General features: G+C 54.2%; 1 protein-coding gene across 1 annotated transcript in view; it reads left to right on the forward strand.

The window, feature by feature from the left end:
• The first annotated feature begins 252 nt into the window (after window positions 1-252).
• ANKMY1 (ankyrin repeat and MYND domain containing 1) overlaps window positions 253-20,738 on the forward strand; it is a 77,023-nt gene continuing 56,537 nt past the window's right edge. Inside the window, exons 1-9 of the mRNA XM_006893500.1 lie at window positions 253-380; window positions 686-940; window positions 1,459-1,645; window positions 3,576-3,719; window positions 6,014-6,483; window positions 10,031-10,247; window positions 10,445-10,621; window positions 13,401-13,798; window positions 18,851-19,022. Coding sequence (XP_006893562.1) covers window positions 253-380; window positions 686-940; window positions 1,459-1,645; window positions 3,576-3,719; window positions 6,014-6,483; window positions 10,031-10,247; window positions 10,445-10,621; window positions 13,401-13,798; window positions 18,851-19,022 — 2,148 coding nt within the window. The remainder of the gene's footprint in view (window positions 381-685; window positions 941-1,458; window positions 1,646-3,575; window positions 3,720-6,013; window positions 6,484-10,030; window positions 10,248-10,444; window positions 10,622-13,400; window positions 13,799-18,850; window positions 19,023-20,738) is intronic.

The raw sequence follows: 20,738 nt of genomic DNA on the forward strand, positions 1-20,738 counted from the left end.
TAGGGCGGGGCCTCTCAGATTCCGGCCGGGATTGGCTGAAGCCTGGAGGGGCAGAGCTCTGTGGGGCGTGGGCGGGGTTCTGTGGGGCGTGGTCGAGGCGGGGCCTCTCTGAATCTAGCCTGGATTGGCTGAAGCCATCCAGGGCTAGAGCTCTGTGGGGCGTGGTCAGGGTTAGGCGGGGTTCTGTGGGACGTGGGCGGGGCGGGGCCTCTCCAGCTCCAGCCGGGATTGGCCAAGGCCAGGACAGTGGCCATGGAGGTGTCTCCAGGGAAACCTGCGGGGTCTGGGTGTGTGAGCACTTGTGCTTTCGGAGTTGACATTGAGTGCCCTCGCTTCGCACTCTCCCAGGCTCGCTGCGCCCAAGGCAGGGCGACGAGACAGTGAGCTCGCTGGTCAGCGGGGCAGTCTAGGGTCCTGGAGCTCCGCAGAGGTGGCGGGCCAGTGCAGGCCCGGTGTCTCCCAGCCTGGCCGGTCTACGAGGGGGCTGGGAGTGTGATCCCACGCGTGGACTGGGAAATGGTGGGCCTGCAGACCCCCGCTTTCTTCCCGGAAGGTTCTGGAAACCTCCAGGGGAAGGGGACCCTGCTGTCCATGGAGGCCCACTGACAATGACCACGTCACCCTAAACAGTGGGAGGATCCACAGTAGGGACTGGGCTTCTCAGGCTTCTGGGTCCCTCATGCAGTGTTGAGAGCCGACCCGGACTCGAGTGGGTGGCGGCAGGCTGCGTGGACACAGCGGGGAGTCGCGGGAGCTGTGGGCAGTGCCCGGGTGCCCACGTGTGTCTGACGGCCCTTCCTCGGCCTCGTGTCCAGGTTGCAAGACGAGGCATGGACGACGATGGGGGTCCTCGCAGCTTCCAGGAGCCCCTGACGGGCCCAGGCAGTGAGCCCAGAACGGAGGACTTGAACGAGCAGGAGGATATCGACTTCTCCAAATGGTGCGCGAGGGCTTTTGGAGGGCGGGACCAAGGCAGGTCCACTGCTGTCCTCGCATCCCTGCATCCCGCTGCCATCGCCTAGCTCCGCGTCCACTGCTGCCCCTTAAGCTGCCCACAGGTCCTCCCTTGGCCTGGCCGGTGCTTATCCTTGCTTACACCGTCCTTGGCAGCGTGGTGCAGAGTTAACTGGGGAGAAAGGCCCTGGAGTGAGGGTGCACTGACCTGTTGAGGGGACCACGGCCAGCCGTGGGGCCACCTGGCTGCCCCAGGCGGAGGAGCTCTGTCTCTGCAGCCCCACAGCCACTTGGCTGGTCAGTCAGAACAGAGTATGTCCCTTCCTGTTCTGTGGCCTTAGGTGAATCCAGCACCCTCTGTGCCTCAGTTTCCTTTTCTGCCCAAAGCATTTTTCTCTGCTTCCCAAGGAAGGGAGGTGGGCTGTGTGGTATGGACACTGTGTGGTATCGATCACTGGAAGTGCTCATCCGTCCTCACCTCTGTCCTCACCTGCCCCTCTGTAGGGGCCTGTCATCCCTGGACGCAGAAGATGAGAAGTCCGAGGGGCCCCCAGGGAAGCAGGACCTGAAGGAGACGTACATCCACCTGGTCCAGGGCTCACAAGAGTGGCACGATGGCTGCACCTACTTGGGCGAGTTTGGGCTGCACACCAAGACAGGGCTTGGCGAATTCTCCTGGCCCACAGGCGAGGTGACCACTGCCCGCTTCCCCCTCCTGACTTTGGGCAAGGTGACCACTGTCCACTTCCCCCTCCCTGACCTCCAAGTGAGGTGACTGCTGCCTGCTTCCCCCTCCCTGACCTCCAAGTGAGGTGACCACTGCCTGCTTCCCCCTCCCTGACCTCCAGTAAAGTGACTGCTGCCTGCTTCCCCCTCCCTGACCTCCAAATGAGGTGACTGCTGCCCCCTTCCCCCTCCCTGATTCCAGATGAGGTGACTGCTGCTGCTTCCCCCTCCCTGACTCCCCTGCTCCCCTTCTGACCCAATAGTAAGTGACCACTGCCCACCTACTCACTGCCTGACCCATAGCAAGGTGACCGCTGCCCACTTCCCTTTTCCTTGGTCCAGGGCCAAAGTGGGTAATTACCACTTAGCAGTAGTTACCCCCTTCCTGATTTCTGGGCAAGGTGACCAGTGACCACTGCCCAGTTCCCCCATTCCTGGCCTGGGCCAGGCTCAGTGTGGGACTCTGTCCTGCTAAAGATCCGTGATAGGAAGGTTTAGCTCTGTGGACAGGAGGACACCTGAGGACCCATGGTTTGCCTGGGGGTCAGCAGGTGCTGCTTTGGGAGGCGTAACTGAAGACTGATTCTCATTCTGGGCAAATGTTTTATGCTGCAGAAAGGTGTGTGTTTACCTCAGCAGAATGGCCTTGAACTTGAGATGGAACGAAGGACAAGGGTGGGAGATGAAAGCATGGGCCTGTGGAACTTGCCGGCTGTGACTATCCCTTCTATGTGATGTGAGCCCGGCGGCTGCACTAGGGGGTGTCGGGCTTTGCAGTGTCTTGTCAGAGCTGGACTTTGGGGAGTCCCAGTGGAGTCACTGAGGCAGTGCTTACAGATCTGTGCAGAGCACAGCTGACTTAGGCAGCCTCATTGGGAAGTGTGAGACCAGCCAGCAGCAGAGGTGGTGTTTGTATGTGTGTGTGCGACTGACTGTGTGTACATGTGAGTGTGTGTGTGGGGGGGTGGGGTGGCAGAAGGAGCCCTGGTTGAGCAGTAGTTAAGTTGTCGCAGCTGATGGAAAGGTCACAGGTTCAAACCCACCGGCAGTTCTATGGAAGAACACTAGCAATCTGTTTCAGTAAAGATTAAAACCCAAACCCATTGCTGTTGAGTCCATAGCAGCTTCTAGTGGCCTCTTAGACTGGAGCAGCCTGCTCCTGGGTTCTCTACGGCCACAGGGTTCTCCACTGCCACGGGGTTCTCCACGGCCACGGGGTTCTCCACGGCTCCTGGGTTCTCCATGGCCACGGGGTTCTCCACGGCCACGGGGTTCTCCACGGCCACGGGGTTCTCCACGGCCACGGGGTTCTCCACGGCCACGGGGTTCTCCACGGCTCCCGGGTTCTCCACGGTAACAGGGTTCTCCACGGCTCCAGCTCCAGGATTCTCCATGGCTCTGGGGTTCTCCATGGTTCTCCAGGGCTCCTGGATTCTCCAAGGTTCCTGGATTCTCCATGGCTCTGGCTCCCAGGTTCTCCATAGCTCCGGGGTTCTCTATGGCTCCCGGGTTCTCCACAGCTCCTGGGGTTCTCCGCGGCTGAGAACCTTCATGGGAGCAGGACTGTGGAGTGGCTGGCGGCCTTGCACCACTGATCCTGAGCACGTAGCCGCCAAGCCACCAGGGCTCCTTCCACGGTGAGCAGCCAAAGGGACCCCCCTTCTGTCCCACAGTGCTGCTGTGGGTTGGAATCGACTTGAGGACAATGAGCTTGGTTTGGGGTCTTTGGGGCTGTGTGCTGGGCACTTGCTTTCGGGGAACGAGTGACTTCCTAAATCAAAGACTACTCCATGTTGTCCCCCTTCCCCAACAATCAGACGCCTCAGTTCTCAGGACATCTGGTAAGGGTCTGGCATGGCTGGGAAGTGGCCCCTGGTGATGACCCTTCCTTGCAGACATACCGCGGTCATCTCTACCATGATCACCTCCACGGCCTGGGCACCTACACGTGGCCGGATGGCTCCAGCTTCACTGGCACCTTTTACCTCAGCCGCCGGGAGGGCTACGGCACCCTGTACCTCAAGACCAGGCTCTTCCAGGTGAGGGTGGTGGGCCAAGGGCTGAGAGCTTGCTGTTTGAATAAGCACAACCCCCGCCCCCCCACACACAAAGGCCTACAGCCTCAGAGAGCTGATGGAGGGGTGCTGAGAGCCGTGATATGCTGGAGGGCGGTGGGGGTAAAAGTATCAAGAATCTCAAAACCCTTCAGACACACTACTGCCTAGTCGCTTCCTGCTCTCTGGGACCTCTTGTGGGCTCTGGGGGCAGAAACCGTGACGGGAGGGACTGCTCAGCTTTCTCCTTTGGAGCAGCTGGTGGATTTGAACTTCCAGAGAAGCCACCCCCTGGTTTGCAGCACAGCACCCTCTTGACTGTGCCCCAGAGCCCCCATAGTAACTGTTGTCAGGTGCCCTGGAGTCGACTATGGTTCCTAACAACCTATGAGCAACAGACCTGAACCCCACCCTGCCCCACGCCGCCCTCAACATCACCAGCATGCTGGCTCCACTGTGATGGTCGCTCTGTCAGTCCACTTTGTAGAGGGTCTTCCTCTCTCTGACCCCCACCTTCCCCAGCTGTCTCTCTCCAAGGACTGATTCTTTCTGCAACATGCCCAAAGTACGTGAGGCAAAGCACCCTCGTCCTTGCTCTGAGGAGCACTCTGGTTCTGTTTCCCCGAGACGTGCTTGTTCTAGTGGAGGCCACTGGATACTCTCTACGTTTCTCCAGCACCACAACTCAAAGGCTTCAATATAGTCACTATTGTTGTGTGCTGTTGAGTCAGAACAGACCCATAGCTGACCTTCCAGCAGGTTTTCAGAGACAGTGAATCATGCACGAGGAGATTGTCCATCCGCCCGTGGAGCTGCTGGTGGATTTGAACCACCCGCCCTGGGATTGCAACACAGCACAGGTTCTTACTAGGCCACTAGAGCTCCCTGGTAACTGTGGTGGTGTTATGTGCTGTTGAGTTGCCTGCAACTCATAGCTTAGCAACCGTGTGAGTCAATATAGTCAGTAGTTCTGAACCCTGTCCTATCTTGAGCCAATTTCATTGTCTCTGACACACCTACCCCCATTTCCCTAGTCACTGTGTTAATCCATCTCATCCAGGGTCTTCCTCTCTTGTGCTGTCCCTCCACCCTTCCAAGCAGGATGTTCTTCAAGGACAGGGCCCTCCTTGCAACATGCCCAGAGTATGTGAGATGGAGCTTCAAAATCTTTGCCTCCAATGAACAGCTCAGGTTCACCCTATCCAGGACAGACCTGCTTGTTCTCTTAGCAGTCTATAGTATGTTCAGCATTCTTCTCCAGCACAACTCAAAGGCATAGGTTGTTCTTCTGTCATCCGTATTCATTGTCTAGCTCTGATGCATAGCAAGTAATTGCAAAGACCATGGCTTGGATCAGTCTCTAGACTGACATTGTTGCTCTTCAGTACTCCGGAAAGGTCCCTGACAGCAGATTTTCCCAGTGCAATTTGTCTTTTGCTTTCCTGACTGCTGGTGCCAGGAGTGTTGTTGGTCATGCAGCCATGCCTGTTGAAGCTGTTGGTAGTCTGTCTCTTCTCCCCCTGCTGTCGTAGTTCGGTGATGAGGGTCCACACACAAAGGGGCGTCTCCTTGTTGCTGTCTTCTCAGAAGTAGGGGAAGATGGGGGAGAACCCCGGGAGTAACCCAGGTAAACGAGTACTTTCTATTATATAAATTGCATCATTCTAGTATATCAAAACTTGCCTTTCTCCTGGACGCTATCCTGGCTTTTGAAATACAGATCCTCTGGAGGCCCTGAGGGAACATCCAGATGGATCCCTATCCCTCCGTGCTGTTCCCAGCTTCCCATATGTCACCCTCGCTCTTTTCACAAGGTGTAGAATTGGAGGTTGCCAGTTCATTTTCCCTAGTGAATGCACCAACAAGGCTCTCTGTACAGGAGCCCTGCTGGTGTAGTGTGGAACCTGACCAGACTGTTAAAGGTTGAGAGTTCAAATCCACCAGCCGGCTGCTCCTTCTGTAAAGATGTTCAGCCTTGGTGACTTGATAGAAGTTCACTAAGAGTTGGAACTCAACTTGGCAACAAAAATATATATAAAAAAATTCCCCAGGATTCCTTTTGTCGTCCTTCTACCTCAACACCTCCTCTCTTTCCACCCCCTTCCCTCAAGCCTGGTAACCCTGAGTACGTAACAGAAATGTAGCATTGATTTCCAGGAGGTTCCTCCAGGCTCACAGAACCTGCACAAAGCTGCGAAGTGCTTTATCGGAGGAGTCAGGTGCCCAGTCCTGCTCACTGGCCTCTGTCCTCCCCTTGGCCCTGCTCGGGCTACCTGCAGGGGCTGTACAAGGCGGACAGGCGCTTCGGGCCAGGCGTGGAGACCAACCCCGATGGCAGCCAGGACGTGGGGCTGTGGTTCCATGAACACCTCGTCAAGCTCTGCTGGCAGGCTCCCCACAGCTTCTCCGTGCTGCGCTGGCCCGAGCTGGCCCACTTCGTTACTGACGCCCCAGCCAAGCTCAGCCTCTCAGACAAGGAGATGGAGTGGGACTGGGACGAGGCCAGGGACCCCTTCTTCTATGAGTACAAGAAGTTTCTCCTGAACGATGACCTCAGGCTGCCCCCAGACATGCCCCTCTACTCCACGGACAACAGCCACCTGCCCATGACCTGCTCCTTCCGCAAGGACCTGGAGGCCCAGCTCTTCATGGACGATGACCCACACGTTGTGGAGGATGGGGAGCCCTGGCCTGTTATGAATGAAACCCCTCTGCTGGTCAGAATCCTGAAGCATACATATAAATTCAGGTAAGTGCCTGGCTGCCCCTCCAGTCCACACTTTCCACTCTGGCCAGGTATGCGCTGAGGACCGAGTCCCAGGCAGGGGCCATAGCAGCCAAGGTGATTTGCAGGTCGGTGTGTCTTCTGTGATATGAGGCAGTGGTGGCTCAGTGGTGCCTTCCGTGTGGGAAATCGTGGTTCAATTCCCACCTCATGCCATGGAGACTTGCGTGTTGCTATGATGCTAAGATGGGCCAGAAAAAGGCCTGACAACCTACTTTCAACAGTCAGTGAAAACATCATGGGCCAGCCCCCCGAGTGGACCACAGGACTGGGTAGTGCTGTGTCCAGCTGTGCACGGGTCGCTATGTGTCAGGGTTGACCTTGACGGCAGCTGACAGCAGCAACAGTGAAACCAAACCCTCTGCCGTGGGGCGGGCTCCGGAGTGCAGCCACCTTCTACCACGTTTCTGAGGCATCAACCTTATGGCAACAGACTGCCACATCTTCCTCCTGTGGTGAAGTGGATTTGAACTACTGACTGTTCAGTCCACAGCCCAACGTGTAATCCGCAGTCCAATAATGAAGGAACAGGGAAGCCCCTGTGAGCCGGGGTACTGTCCCTGAGTGTGAGAGGCCATGGGAAGGCTGAACCAGGAGAACTGGGGACATCTCTGAGTCAGGGGTCCTGGGGGAGGGAAAGACCAGGAGGTTCAGAGGGGGAGTTATGTTTATGTCAGGCTAGTGAATGGGGACAGCACTTGGGAGAAGTCCCGGGACCCGTGAGATTGCATCCAAGTCCCACTCCATGATCTGACAAGTATTCCTCATCTCAGATGGGAGCTAGTGGCCCTTGTTCAGCAGGGTGACGTCTGTGGTGACATGTTCTGTTGTTATGTACCATCGAGTCACCTGCAACTTATAGCGACCCTACATACAGCAGCTCTGAAACCTGCCAGTTCTGAGCTAGTTTCACCAACTCTGACAGACCAATCCCCATTGCCCCAGTTACTGGATCAATCCATCTCATCCGAGGTCTTCCTCTCTTGTGCTGCCCCTCCACACTTCCAAACATGATGTTCTTCTCTAGGACTGGTTCCTACTGGCCATGTGCCCAAAGTATGTGAGATGGAGACTCAAAATCCTAGCCTCCAAGGAGAAACTTGGTTTCACTTTCTCCGGGATAGACCTATTTGTTTTCTTGGTGGTCCATGGCATGTTCAAGACTCTTCACCACCACAGCTCAAAGACATCCACTTTCCTTCTATCATCCTTAGTAATTCTGCAGCTCTCTGATGCATAGCAAGAAAGTGCAAAGACCATGGCCTGGATCAGGTGCACCTTAGTCTCTAGACTGACATCGTTGTTTCTCAGTACTGTAGAGAGTTCCCTCACAGCAGATTTACCTAATGCAATTCGTCTTTTGATTTCCTTACTTCTGGTGCCAAGAGTGTTGATTGTAGGGCCAAGCAAGCTATAACTGTTAACAAACTCTTTTCCATCTATCATGGTGCTGCCAATTGACCCAGTGGTGAGAATCTCTTCTTGATGTTGAGCTTCAATCCATGTTGAAGGCTGCAGTCCTTGACCTGCAGCAAGTGCTTCATGCCCTCTTCAGTTTCAGCAGGCAAGGTCCTCTGCACCACACAGGTTAGTGTAGGGGTACTAAGTGAAGGGCTGCCATCAGGGTGATGAATTCACACAGTCAGATCTGGTCAGAGAAGCCAGAACAGGAGAGCACCTGGCAGGTATGGGCCTGGGGCAGGCTGACCCTCCTGCTCTCTAAGGAAGCCTGTGAAAATTGGTCTACAAAGAGCACCCATCCTGCCCTCTGCAACTCCAGAAAAGTCAACATCTACTTAGGGAGAAAATGTTAACATTTTCATTTACAATATTCAGGGATATTTTAGCTCTTGTTATATGTTTTGTCCTCAGACAGTTGAGAGTGTGTATTATATAAGCCCAAGTGGTTACATTTCCATCCATTCATCAATACACCAATTCATACCTCTGTCTGTTCACACAATCTTTCTTTAAACTGTTCATCATTAGACCATCCACCCATTTATCCATTTACTCCTGTCCCCACTCCTCTACTTATCCATCTGTACCATCCATTCCCCACCATCCACCATTCATCACCTACCCACCCAACTATCCATCTATCTACCCTTTTATCAGGCATCACCTATACCCATCCATCCACTAGCCATGTGTTCATACACCATCTACCACGCAGCCATCTGTTATCACCATCTCTCTGCCCAACTATCCATTCACCAGTCACTCACCATCCATCCAACTACCATCCTCCCGTCCATCCACTCACCTGTTCATCTGTCCATCCTTCCATCCATCCATCCATCCACCCATCCATCCATCCACTCATGGACCCATCCACTCATCTATCACTGATAGTCTACCCACCTGCCCATGCACCCACCTATCTACCAGCCACCCACCCACCTATCATCTATCCATATAGTCACTAATCATTGAGGACCATTGAGTACAAAAGCCACCATTAACCCATGGGTTCTTGATTCAGCACACAGTCATGTGTATTCAAGGGTCAAGGCTGTGCAGCCGTGGGACTTGTGTGTGGGGGGGGGGAAGGAGGGAGTAGCAGGTGGGTGTTGTGGACACTGGTGCTGAACTCTGTGCCTTGCAGGATTCAGCCTCCTCTCCACCAGGAACCCTGCTCTGAGGGCCTGTCAAAGCCGCATAGACCAGCAAGGCAAGCTGAGCCTGACCCCTACCCACTCCACAAAGGGGAACTGTCCCCATTAACATCCACAGTAGAAAACTGGTCCCTAGAAGCTCAGACATGGCCCCCACTCTGCTGCGTGTACTTCCAATTACTAGGCCTGGAATGGCCACACAGACTTTATAGAACCCTTTTTTACTCACAGTTGTGGAGCTTATCATGGAAATGGGTGAGGTAGCAAAGGCTATCACACAATGAAAGCCTGGGTTCAGTAAATCGCTGTCCAAGCCAGGTGAACAGCAAGACAATCTCTTGATTAGCTTAGACGGCTTCTCCATCAACAGCGAGTGAACTCTGGTCCCAAAGGATGTGTTGCTTTCTCTGCTGCTTCGTCTTGGTGTTGAGGTTTGGTCTCGGAGACTCTGGCCCTGGCTCCAGCAGGCTCCACCTGTGACAGTCTCTACAGTTAGCTTAGTTCACTCTCTCTCACGTTGGCCTTGTAGCTGTTGATGATGTTTGCAGATGCTGATATAGCGAACCGTGTGCCCACAGTGGAGGCAGTTTGAGACCACACCTCCACGGGGGGCTAAGGCAATGGATGGAAACGCCATTCTCAAAAGTCCTAACACCCCAGAGCCCATTTCTCAGCAAACCTGGAGTAACCCAGGACTCCTTTCTACCAGCAGCCCTTCCAGGGCTCTGCAGATGCTTCGTGTCTCTGCTGTTCCACCTCTGAACGGCATCCTTGTGATAAGGCCGGTGGCTCAGGGGACCCAAGGGGTGGCCTAGGAAGGTGGAGGGAGGATGGAGGGAACAAGACCAGAGAGGGGAGGCGGCCTGACCCTCACGAGGGCCACTGCATTGCAGGCACGACAAGGCCCATGCGAGCTGGAACATGGCCGCCATCGTGCAGGGCGACCGGAGCGGCTTTGCGCGCTGTGGGTTCAGGGAGCGAGTGGCCAGGGAAATGATCCTGAAGGCTGAGGATGGAGATTATGACTGGATCCACGGAATCCTGCGGAAAAACCTGGCCTCTGCCGACGTGGCTGACGCACAGGGCTACACTGTTCTCGCTGCAGCCGCTGTAAGGCCCCTCCTTGGTGTGTGGGCTCCACTCCAGGGCAGCAGAGGATGGAGCGCCCTGTCTCGCTCCAGGGTCTTGCCCTAGCCAGCTCTGCCCCCTGAGGTCTCACTCAGGGCGGATCTGTGTTTCCCCCCACCCTGGTATCACTCTGGGTCAGTGTAGGCCTGTCCCCCATCTCAGGTGGGTGTGTCCCCCAGGTCCACGGCCACACGCGAGTCATCAACCTCTTGCTGGACAGTGGGGCTGATGTGAACCGGAGCTCAGACGAAGGCCTCACGCCTCTTAGCATGTGCTTCCTCCTCTACTATCCTGCCAGCGCCTTCAAGCCCAACATCGCAGAGAGGAATCTGCATGGGGCTCTGCTGGAGCACCAGGTGACTCATGGCCACCCTTCACCCACCCCACTGTTCCTCTGTGCATTCAGCCGCCAGCCTGACCCCTTGTCTGGGGCAAAGTGTCAGCATCCAGGGGTCTGAGCAAGGTGCCGAGCTAAGTGCAGCCTGCCAGGCGTGTGTCATCTACACCCACACGCTCAGGGAAGTAGAGGGCGGAGGGGATGGCCCTGTAGCTGCCACATGAGTGCCTGCTCTAGTGGAAGGCCCACTCTGTCGAAATTCTGGCCCCCGGCTCCCTGGGGTCTTTCACATGGCCTCCAGCTTCAGTTGGTCCTGCTTGCATCTGTGTCTGACCTGTTCTTATCACACTTGCACTGAGGTAATTCATTAGCGGAACAAGAGCACTATTTCCAAGGATCCCCAGCCAAGGGTGTTGGGATCAGCACCCCCTTTAGGGCACACAGTTCTGTCACTAAAGAATAATAAGGCTTCTCAGCTGTCAAGTCGGTCCTGACCCAAAGCAATCCTCCGTCAGGAAGCCGAGGCTGGGAGCTCGGTGGGAGGACACTGCCCATCTCTCTACCACAGGGACCGGTGGATTCAGGCTGTTGACCTTTTGATCAGCAGTCCAACAAGGAAAGTAGAAATGGCCTATATGTTTATATTTGTATATATTTCTGTGGCACAAGAAGTTACGAGCTAAGCTGCTAACCGAAATGTTGGTGGCTCACATCTACCCGCTGCTCCATGGGAGAAAGATAGGCAGTCTCCTCCCATAAAATCTCAGAGGCGTGAGTTCTAATCATGACACAGACCTCCAGTAGAGGCTCGGCAACTGTGAGCTGGAATCGACTCACTAGCACTGGGCCTCTTTTATTCACATGAAGACACACACTTGTTATGTGACGTCAACTCGGAACTGACTCATAGCTGACCCTCCAGTGGGTTTTCCGAGGCAGTTAATGGGCAGGAGGAGACTGCCAGCCTTCCTCTGCAGAGCAGCTGGAGGGTTCAAGCTGCCTGCCCCTGCTTTTGGGTGGGCTGCGTAACTCCTTACCACTAGGTCAGCACAGCTCCTTACTATCCATACACACACCTGTACGGACAGAGGAAGAGGGGACAGAGGAGATTCCCCGTCCCCATGTGTGATGTCCTGTCGGACAGGCTGCCGCTGCCCATGGGCCTCCCTGGGCTGCTGTCTCCATGGGACAGATCGCCTTCCTTCTCTGCGTCTACCCAGAGGCTCGAGCTGTTGACCTTTTGGCAAGCAGCCAAGCTTTTAACCACTGTGCCATCAAGATGTTACATGTTTTAATGTATTTACATGTATACACTAATATGTATTGTTATTTCCTATGGGCCATGTGCCATGTTGGAGCCGACTCATAGCAGACCCTTCAGCAGATTTTCAGAGGCTGTAAATCACCTGAGAGGAGACTGCCCAGGTTTCTCCTGCAAATATATGTATACATATTATTGAAATAGAGAACTATGGTAGTCTTGTGGTAAGAAGCCACGCTGCAATCTCAGAGACACAGGGTTCAAATGCACCAGCTGCTCTAGGGGAGAAGGATGGACAGACAGTCTCCTCTCATGTGATTTACTGCCTCTGAAAACCCACTTGAGGATCAGCTTCAACTCAACAGCACACAACAATATTACATGTACAGCGTTTGTGTTATATACATTTAAACATATATGTAGTGTGTGTGTTGTTGGTCAGTGCTTTAGAATCGAGTGTGCCCCACAGTGACCCTGTGGACAACAGATCTGAGCCCTGCCCTAGCTGGTGCCATCCCCACATGCCTGGCACGGCAGAGCCCATTGTGGCAGTCACCGTGCCACCCTGGCCTAGCCAGTGCCATCCCCACATGCCTGGCACGGCAGAGCCCATTGTGGCAGTCATCATGCCAAAAGCCTGGCTGAGGGCCTTCCTCTCCCTCGCTGACACGCTTCCTTTCTCCACATGATGTCTCTTTCCAAGAAATCGCCTCTTCTAGCTGCATGACCACAGTACAAAGGACAGAGCTTCACCAGCTTTGCCTTAAGGAGCACTCTAGCTGCAGCTTCTCTGAGACATAGCTGTTCTGGTTGTCTATGGGATGTTCAGTGCTCTTCTCCAGCACCACAGCTCAAAGGCATCAATTCTGCTGTCATCCTTATTCACTGTCCAGCTCTCAGATGACACACACACACACACACACACACACTCTTACATAATGGGAGGGGCAGTTGAGTTGATCGCACCTCTGGGTGAACAAATCAAGACCTTGCCCTCTCCTGTCCCTCCTCACAGTCCCCAGCACGCTCAAACGCCCTGCTGCAGTCATTTATACATATCACTTACATGGAGATTGTAAGACAGGCACACGTATGTAATATATGTTGTTGCTGTCGAGTTGAGCACGACCCATAGCGACCCTATGAACAAAAGATCTGAAGCCTTTCTGTAAGTCCCGTCACTTCATAGTTCATAGTTTCCGGAGGCAAGTGGTTTAGTAAGTGGATGCCACTCCTGCTTCCAAACCTGTCTTAAACTGGGAGCTCCACCAAACACTGTCCATCTTGTGTAACCATTACAGTATTTGACACCCCAGTAGAACAAGGTTTAGTGTCAGGTTACCTCAGGGCAGCAAATTCACAGAAGAGTGCTGTACAACTTAGAATGTTTCTCCAAAATATAATAACAACCGACTTTTAAACACACAGGCCCTCCACGAGGTCTTGTGACCTCTAATGAGAGGCCCAAGTGAAACAACCAACATAACACATAGCATGTGCATTCCCCCCTCCCCCTTTTTTTATTAACCTTCCAAAGGAAGTGTCTATGCGCTTGGTTTCGAATTCGCTGACCAGGCCAGCCCGGAGTGCCTCAGAGCTGGCCAGCCACCAGGGGGACAGCCACCAGGGCATCCTGAACCAGACCAGCAAGCTCTCCAGGGAGCAGATCAGCCCAAGCACTGGCCCACAGAGCTCCCTACAGACCAAGACCAACGTCTCCAGGTCACTGCAGGGGCCTGACGACAAGACAGGGAACACGTTAAGCAGCGATATCACCTTCGAGTCCAATGTGTGTGTCCACAACTTGTCCGTCACACTCTCCCCCGACTTCCTGGAGCGCAGCGCCCACCTCGACAGCCTGTTCCTGGCCTCGTCCTTAACCACCTGTGACTCCGAAAAAGGATCCATACGGAAAAGGGTGCTGTCCATCATGCAGTGAGTGAATTTGGGGTGGGCGGGGTGCACCACAGAGGATGCTTCTAGGAGAGTGTCTGGGCACTGGGCCAAAGCACCCCAAGGCTTCAGGGGTGCATGCTGTCCTCACTGGGTGCATCCTAGGCCTTTGTGGGGTCATCCCTGGGGAGCACAGGCTTGTGCTTCACATCTGAAGGTGCACACGCCATGCACCTGCCCACACCCCATGGTCTGGACAGTGGCCCTCAGCCATGTCCCTTGTTTGGGTTCTCCTGCTACCCTGAGACACGACAGGTGGAGGGCGCCCACATACAGAGGTCTGTTCTCTCACAGTCAGGAAGCCAGAGGCCTGCATCCAGGGCCGGGCTCCAGGAGAAGGCTTCCTGTTGGTTCTGGAGAAGAGTTCTGTTGGGTTCCCCTGAGCCTGGGGGAGTCCGGGCACAAGGGCCCAACCCCGGATGCGCTCTACTCCTTGGGCTGGTTTCTCAGTTGAGATAGGGCCCCTCTCTGCTCACTTGTTTAATTTCAAAAGAGATTGACTCAAGATACGATCTAATCCTGTCAGTGGTACCAAGCCTCACTACCAATTCTGCTAATCCCACCTCATTAACATCAATGGTGAGGGTTTATAACACCCAGTAATGACATCAGACTACAGAGGGGAGGAGCCTGAAGAATGCTGAGGATCCGGCTGCTCTAGTGTCCAGATGAGTGGATGGCTTCCCAGCAAGAGTCCAGCCTCACCGTTCAGGACCCCCGTCTCTGTCCCTGTCTCCCTCCCCCTTTCTCCATCCCTCCCTCTCTCCCTCATCCTCTATCTCTCTCCCTCCCCCCATCTTTCTCTCTCTTAGTTTCTCTCTATGTCCTTGTCTTTCTCTTCCTCCCTCCTTCCCTTTCTTTCTCTCTCTCTCTGTCTTCCTCTCTCTCCTTTCTTCCCTGCTCCCTCTCTCTCCTTTCATCCTTCCTTCCCTCATTCTTCCCTCTCTCCGCTGTCTCTCCTGCCCTCCCTCTGCCTCTATCTCTGTCCCTCTCTCTCTGTCTCTTACTGTTCTCCCCCTTCTCTGTCCGCCTGATTTCTGTCCACTTGGTTCTGACTCACAGCTGACCCTCCACTGGGAGGAGATTGGCTGTCTTTCTCCCACAGAGCAGCTGGTGAACTCAAACCACCGGAGAGGTGCCCCCTTTGGATTGGCAGGAAGCCCTCTCCAGCCGATGCCAGCAGAGCTAACAGACAGGCTGAGGATGCCAGTCCTAGGGAAGGCCGACTCTCTCTGTGTCTTTTGGTTCTAGTACAGGGTCCTGGATCCCAGGAACCAACTCACCTCCAGGCTTCCATCTTGGGGGTACCTTCTCCTTTTCTCTCTTACCTCTGGTCAGGGCTCTGACCTGTTTGAGGTGTTGCATCCCACCCTAACCACCTTATCGTCACATGAGATCACATCATATGTTGATATCATGCCATAATACTGGGAAGGGTGGAGGTCAGTGAAGGAGAGGAAGCTGCTCAATCAAGTGGACTGACCGGTGGCCGCAGCCATGGACTCGAGCATGGAGGTTGTGAGGAGGTCCGGGCAGTGCAAGGCTCAGGTCTGTTGGGCAGAGGGTTGCTGTGAGTGATCGTCAACTTGAAGGCACCTAACAACTATATCCTTTAGGAATGTTGTCAGGAGGGTCTAATCCTTGGGGAGAAATCATGCTAGGAAAGGTGGAGGGTCAATGAAAGAGAGGAAGGCCTTCGATGACCGGACTGTCACCATGACTGCAGCGGAGGAAGGCCTTCAATGACCGGACTGTCACCACTGCAGCAGAGGAAGGCCTTCAATGACCGGACTGTCACCACTGCAGCGGAGGAAGGCCTTCGATGACCTCACCATGACTGTAGCGGAGGAAGGCCTTCGATGACCGGACTGTCACCACTGCAGCGGAGAGGGCCTTCGATGACCTCACCACGACTGCAGCGGAGGAAGGCCTTCGATGACCGGACTGTCACCACTGCAGCGGAGGAAGGCCTTCGATGACCGGACTGTCACCACTGCAGCGGAGGAAGGCCTTCGATGACCGGACTGTCACCACTGCAACGGAGGAAGGCCTTCGATGAACGGGCTGTCACCATGACTGCAGCGGAGAGGGCCTTCGATGACCGGACTGTCACCATGACTGGAGCGGAGGAAGGCCTTCGATGACCGGACTGTCACCACTGCAGCGGAGGAAGGCCTTCGATGACTGGACTGTCACCACTGCAGCGGAGGAAGGCCTTCGATGACCTCACCACGACTGCAGCGAGAGGGCCTTCGATGACTGGACTGTCACGACTGCAGCAATGGCTTCAGCAGGTCAGAGATTGCGAGGAGGACTCAGATTTGATATTCACAGGGTGACTGTGAGTCGTCAACTGGACAGCCCTAACAATTATAGCAAATCCTGCCTATCATCAGAGAGGTGAAGACTTACAACACCTCACCAAGTTGGCACATATTTTGGGATGCACGATTCGCTCCATGGCTCCCACGCACCCCTGGGAATCTCAGGGCCCTCTCCGTGGGTCTGTGAGGTGGGACCTGTTCTGGTTTTTCCCTGAGGATGTCACTTGCCTCCTTCACATGCTCACCTTGCATGGATGGTGCACACACAGCTGGGAGGAGGACAGAGCAGTGGTCCTACTGGTCACTTTGTCCCCAGCTACCCTCAGTGAGAGAACACCAGGCTCTCAGGAAAGCAGGATGTTACTAACTGAGCCCGTTAGAGGACAGGACTTCATCCGGAATGGACAGAACCAGGGCAACAAGCAGGTTCCAGGGTGTGGTTTTCTCAAGCAAAGCTCTTCCCCACCATGCCTCACTGGGGAGGCAGGCTGACCTGGACGTGCCCCTTGGGGACGTGCCCCATAGGGACCATGTTGTATTGAGCAATTGGCCCGCTGGCTCACCATGCTCATTCATTCTCAGATATGTGTGACAGGCTTTTTTAATTAATATGAACAGAGTCTGTCTCCTCAGTCAAGCACTGCTTATAAATCGTGTGCTGCTGAGTGGATCTGCCCTGGGATGGCCCAACATCGCCTGTCCGAGCCTTCATGAGGGAACGTCTTGTTTCCTGCAGACATCACACATGATGTCACCAGACATGGTGTCACCAGACACCATGGCAAGAACTGCTCACCAGTGATAATCCTTCACAACTTCTGGACTTGGGAAAACCTGCTTCCATCATGGAGATGTTGTAGGCTCTGGATTGAAAGGCTGATTGAAGAAACCAAGCCCTACCACTGCAGGGTCGCTCTGGCCCCCGTGACTGTCCACCAGCTCCTGTGGCCACACATCTTCCTGGGCGGACGGTGCATCTTTCTCCCATAGAGATTTGAACAGCGCACCCTCGAGCCAGCAGCCCAGCATGGAACATGCTGCACCCCAGGCCTCCCTGCAGTGGGGCGGGCAATGCTGTTTGACACTGACTTCCCACTGTGTCTGTGACAGGCGCCAGGTGCTGGCTCTCAGTGGAGTCGCAGTGGATAATGGCTCAGGCCTCGGGACACCCCCTGGACTGTGGACGTAGACGAAGCAGAGATGGCCCAGTGGGGGAGGGGCACTGTGAGCACGTTCCCTGCAGAGGCCACGAGACCCCAACGCCCAGTCTTGGTGTCATTACAGGTGCCCTCGAGTGAAGAAGGTCTGCACAACATTGTGACTGAGGCCACTTGGCCCTGCAGCAGGCGGGCCAGCAGGACTGGAGAAAGGGCCATGACTGGGGCAGGCTCCAGGCCTGCTGGCCACAGTCACACAGCCCCGAGTCAGGGTTGGGAAGGCACCCCAGGCTTTAACTGCCATCAGGTGATGTGGAGACAGCAGGTGAAGGAGGGGACCAGAGCCTCAAAACTTCCCGGGGTGTCCACCACTGGGCAGCCTCCTGGGGTCATGCAGATGGTGCAGGGTGGGGCAAGCTTTGCTCTGTTGTGCAAATGGGCTGATCAGTCCCAAGTGGCAGTGGACAGATGGCACCAAGGTCAGCCAGGGTCAGCCACACCCCAGGCTGGTCAGCGATCAGGACGGTGGTCACTCTGGAAGCTCGCTGACAGGCTCTCCGCACCCACGCATGGGGCTAGGGATCTTCAGAGCAAGACAGACAAGGAAGTGCAGCCTGGAGGGGACCTGCTTCTGAAAATGAGCCATGGACAACTCCAAGCTTCCCCTGTTGTTGGAGGGGCCGTGCGGGGTGGCCAGCACACCATCTGGGTGCGTGTTGTCTCCATGAGCCAGGGCCACTGGACCTGCTGGCCACTTGTGCCACAGCTACTGGAGAAGCCACTGGGAAACACATGACTGTCGTGAGGGACAGTGTGTCTTGGCTCACGTCAGCCTCAGCCACACGGGTGCTGCTGGGAGGGGTCGCACCAGTGCTCGGTGCTTGGTCACCACATTGTCTGTAAATGTCTCCTGAAGTGGAAGCCAGTGGAAAGCCTGCACCCAGTGCCCACACCCCCGAGGCTCCGCCTCTCTGGAGCCTTCCTCCCTGACAGCCCCTGTCCTGGTTGGGGGGCACATGGCTAGCCAGCCCTTGGCTGCCCCACTGCCTCACCCACAGCCCGCTTCCCTGCGAGGATTGTCAGTCCAGCTGCAGGGTCCCATCCCTGACCATCACCCAGCCCCCCGCCCTGGCTCTCCACTCCCCCCTCCTCTCACCGTGTCTGTGCTGCTCACGTGTGCACCTCTGTGCACGTATACAATCTGCAGATGGACAAGTGGTGTGTGATTACCTCACAGCATCCCCTGAGGCTGGGATGCTACCTGCTCAGGTTCCAAAGTGACTTCAGGGTGAGGAGGTGACCCACCCACAAACCCAGCCCAGGTGGCTGGAGCTGATTGTGACCAGGCAGGGCCACAGGCAGGGCTGGTCCAGGGTTCTCAGAGTAACTCTGAGGGTGTAGTGGTCTGATTATTAGACACCGGAGCCCCTCCATCGCCCCAGCCCCTCTATCGCCCCAGCCCCTTCATCGCCCCAGCCCCTCTGTCACCCCAGCCCCTCCATCACCACAGCCTCTCCATCTGTGATTTTTGCAGACATCTGTGATTTTTGCAGACACAAGAGGAAGTGGCAGACCATCCAGCTCCTACTGCGCCGAGGTGCTGACCCCAACCTGTGCCGAGTGCCCATGCAGGTCCTGTTCTTTGCTGTGAGGGCCGCAGACGTGGATGCTGTGCGGCTGCTGCTGGAGTATGGGGCGCAGACTGATATCCGGTTCCCGCCACAGGTAGAGCTATGGGAGGCCAGGGGCAGGAGGCTACAGGTGCGCCCTGAGCGGTTGCACATCATGGCTATGCTGGGTGCATCCATTTGTCCAGGCTCTGGCTGTGTTTTGAAGGAGTCCTGGCATAGCAGATTATATTATGTGTTGAGCTGCTCACAGAAAGGTCAGTGGTTTGAATCCACCAGCCTTCCATGGGATAAGATGGTCAGCCATCTCCGCAAACATCTGCAGCCTTGGAGACCATCTGCTGGCAGTGGGTTGTGTATTGTGGACATTTGGGAGGGTCTTGCAGTAGTTTCTCTGACTGAAAGCTCATACACAAACAAAATCTCAACCCACACTCAGGAATGAGATGCTCAGAATATCTCAAGGGACAGTTGCAACTCCAGACACAACATCCCTCACAATGGAGGGCAGCCTCCATCAGAACTGGCTGTGGGGATCGCAGTTCCAGTGGCTGTAGTCAGACCTAGTCTGCCTATTTTGCTGTGGAATTTGCCTTTGGAGTTCTGTCTTTCTGTTCTGGTTATAGAAATGCATCTCCAAACCATTCTTGTGTATTCCATCAGATGAGGTCAGTGTGCTCAGTCACTATTTATGTTTCTTTAAAAAGGCATTTGTGAAAATTAAGACGTAGAGAAACTGGGTCAAAGGAAAAGTGATACATAACAAGGGTTTGATTAGACTTTATAATTTATTAATTATAGCAATCAATTGGCTTTCAATAAGTAATTAATTGTGCAAAACCTAGACCTAGACCAAGAGGCTGTTGTGTGAACAGAGTAAGGGAACACTACATGGTTTCGAATTAAGAAAGATGTGCATCAGGTTTAAATCCTTTCTCTATTCCTATTCAGTCTCTATGCTGAGCCGATTATTTGAGATGCTAAACTCTATGAAGAAGAAGGTAGCATCAGGATCAAAGGAAGATTCATCAATAACCTACATGATGCAGATAACACAACCTTTCATGCTGAAGGTGAGGAAGATTTGAAACATTTGCTGCAGAAAATCAATACAGCCTTCAATATGAATTGAATCTCAATGCCAAGAAAAAACATTCTCACCACTGGACCAATGGGTAATCATGAAAGATGGAGAAAATATTGAAACTGTCAATGACTTCATCTTACTTGGATCCACAATCAACACCCTTGGTACCAGAACTCAGGAGACCAGGAGACATATTGCATTTGGAAAGTCAGCTGTCAGGGATCTCTCCAAATTATTGAGGAGCAATTATGTCAATTTGAGAATTAAGATGAACCTTATTCAAGCCATTCAGGTCTTTCTGATCACTTGTTGTGCATCTGAGAACTGGACAGTGAATAAGGATGACAGAAGAAGAATGGATGCCTTTGAGCTGAGGTGTTGGAAAAGAGCCCTGAGTATCCTATGGACTGTCAGAAGAATAAACAGATATGTCTTGGAGAAAGTGCAGCTAGAGTGCTCCTTGGAGGCAAAGATGATAAAGCATCATCTCACATACTTTGAGGATATTGCTAGAAGAGGCACTGTATCAAAAAGAATTGATGGATCCTGGTCCATTTCAGGAAATAGTATATGATCAATTACCAATGGTAATGAACAAAGAAGTTTAAAGTGCCCTGAAGACACTGGTAAAAGAAGTAAGACTCCAGGAAGTGATGGAATACAAATTGAAGTGTATCAGCAAATAGGTACAGCTGGAGAGGTGCTGTTCTAGGCAAGGGAAGGAAT

The sequence above is a fragment of the Elephantulus edwardii genome, unplaced genomic scaffold (genome assembly GCF_000299155.1).
Source record: "Elephantulus edwardii isolate Elephantulus edwardi_28Jun2011 unplaced genomic scaffold, EleEdw1.0 scaffold00127, whole genome shotgun sequence".
NCBI lineage: Eukaryota > Metazoa > Chordata > Mammalia > Macroscelidea > Macroscelididae > Elephantulus > Elephantulus edwardii.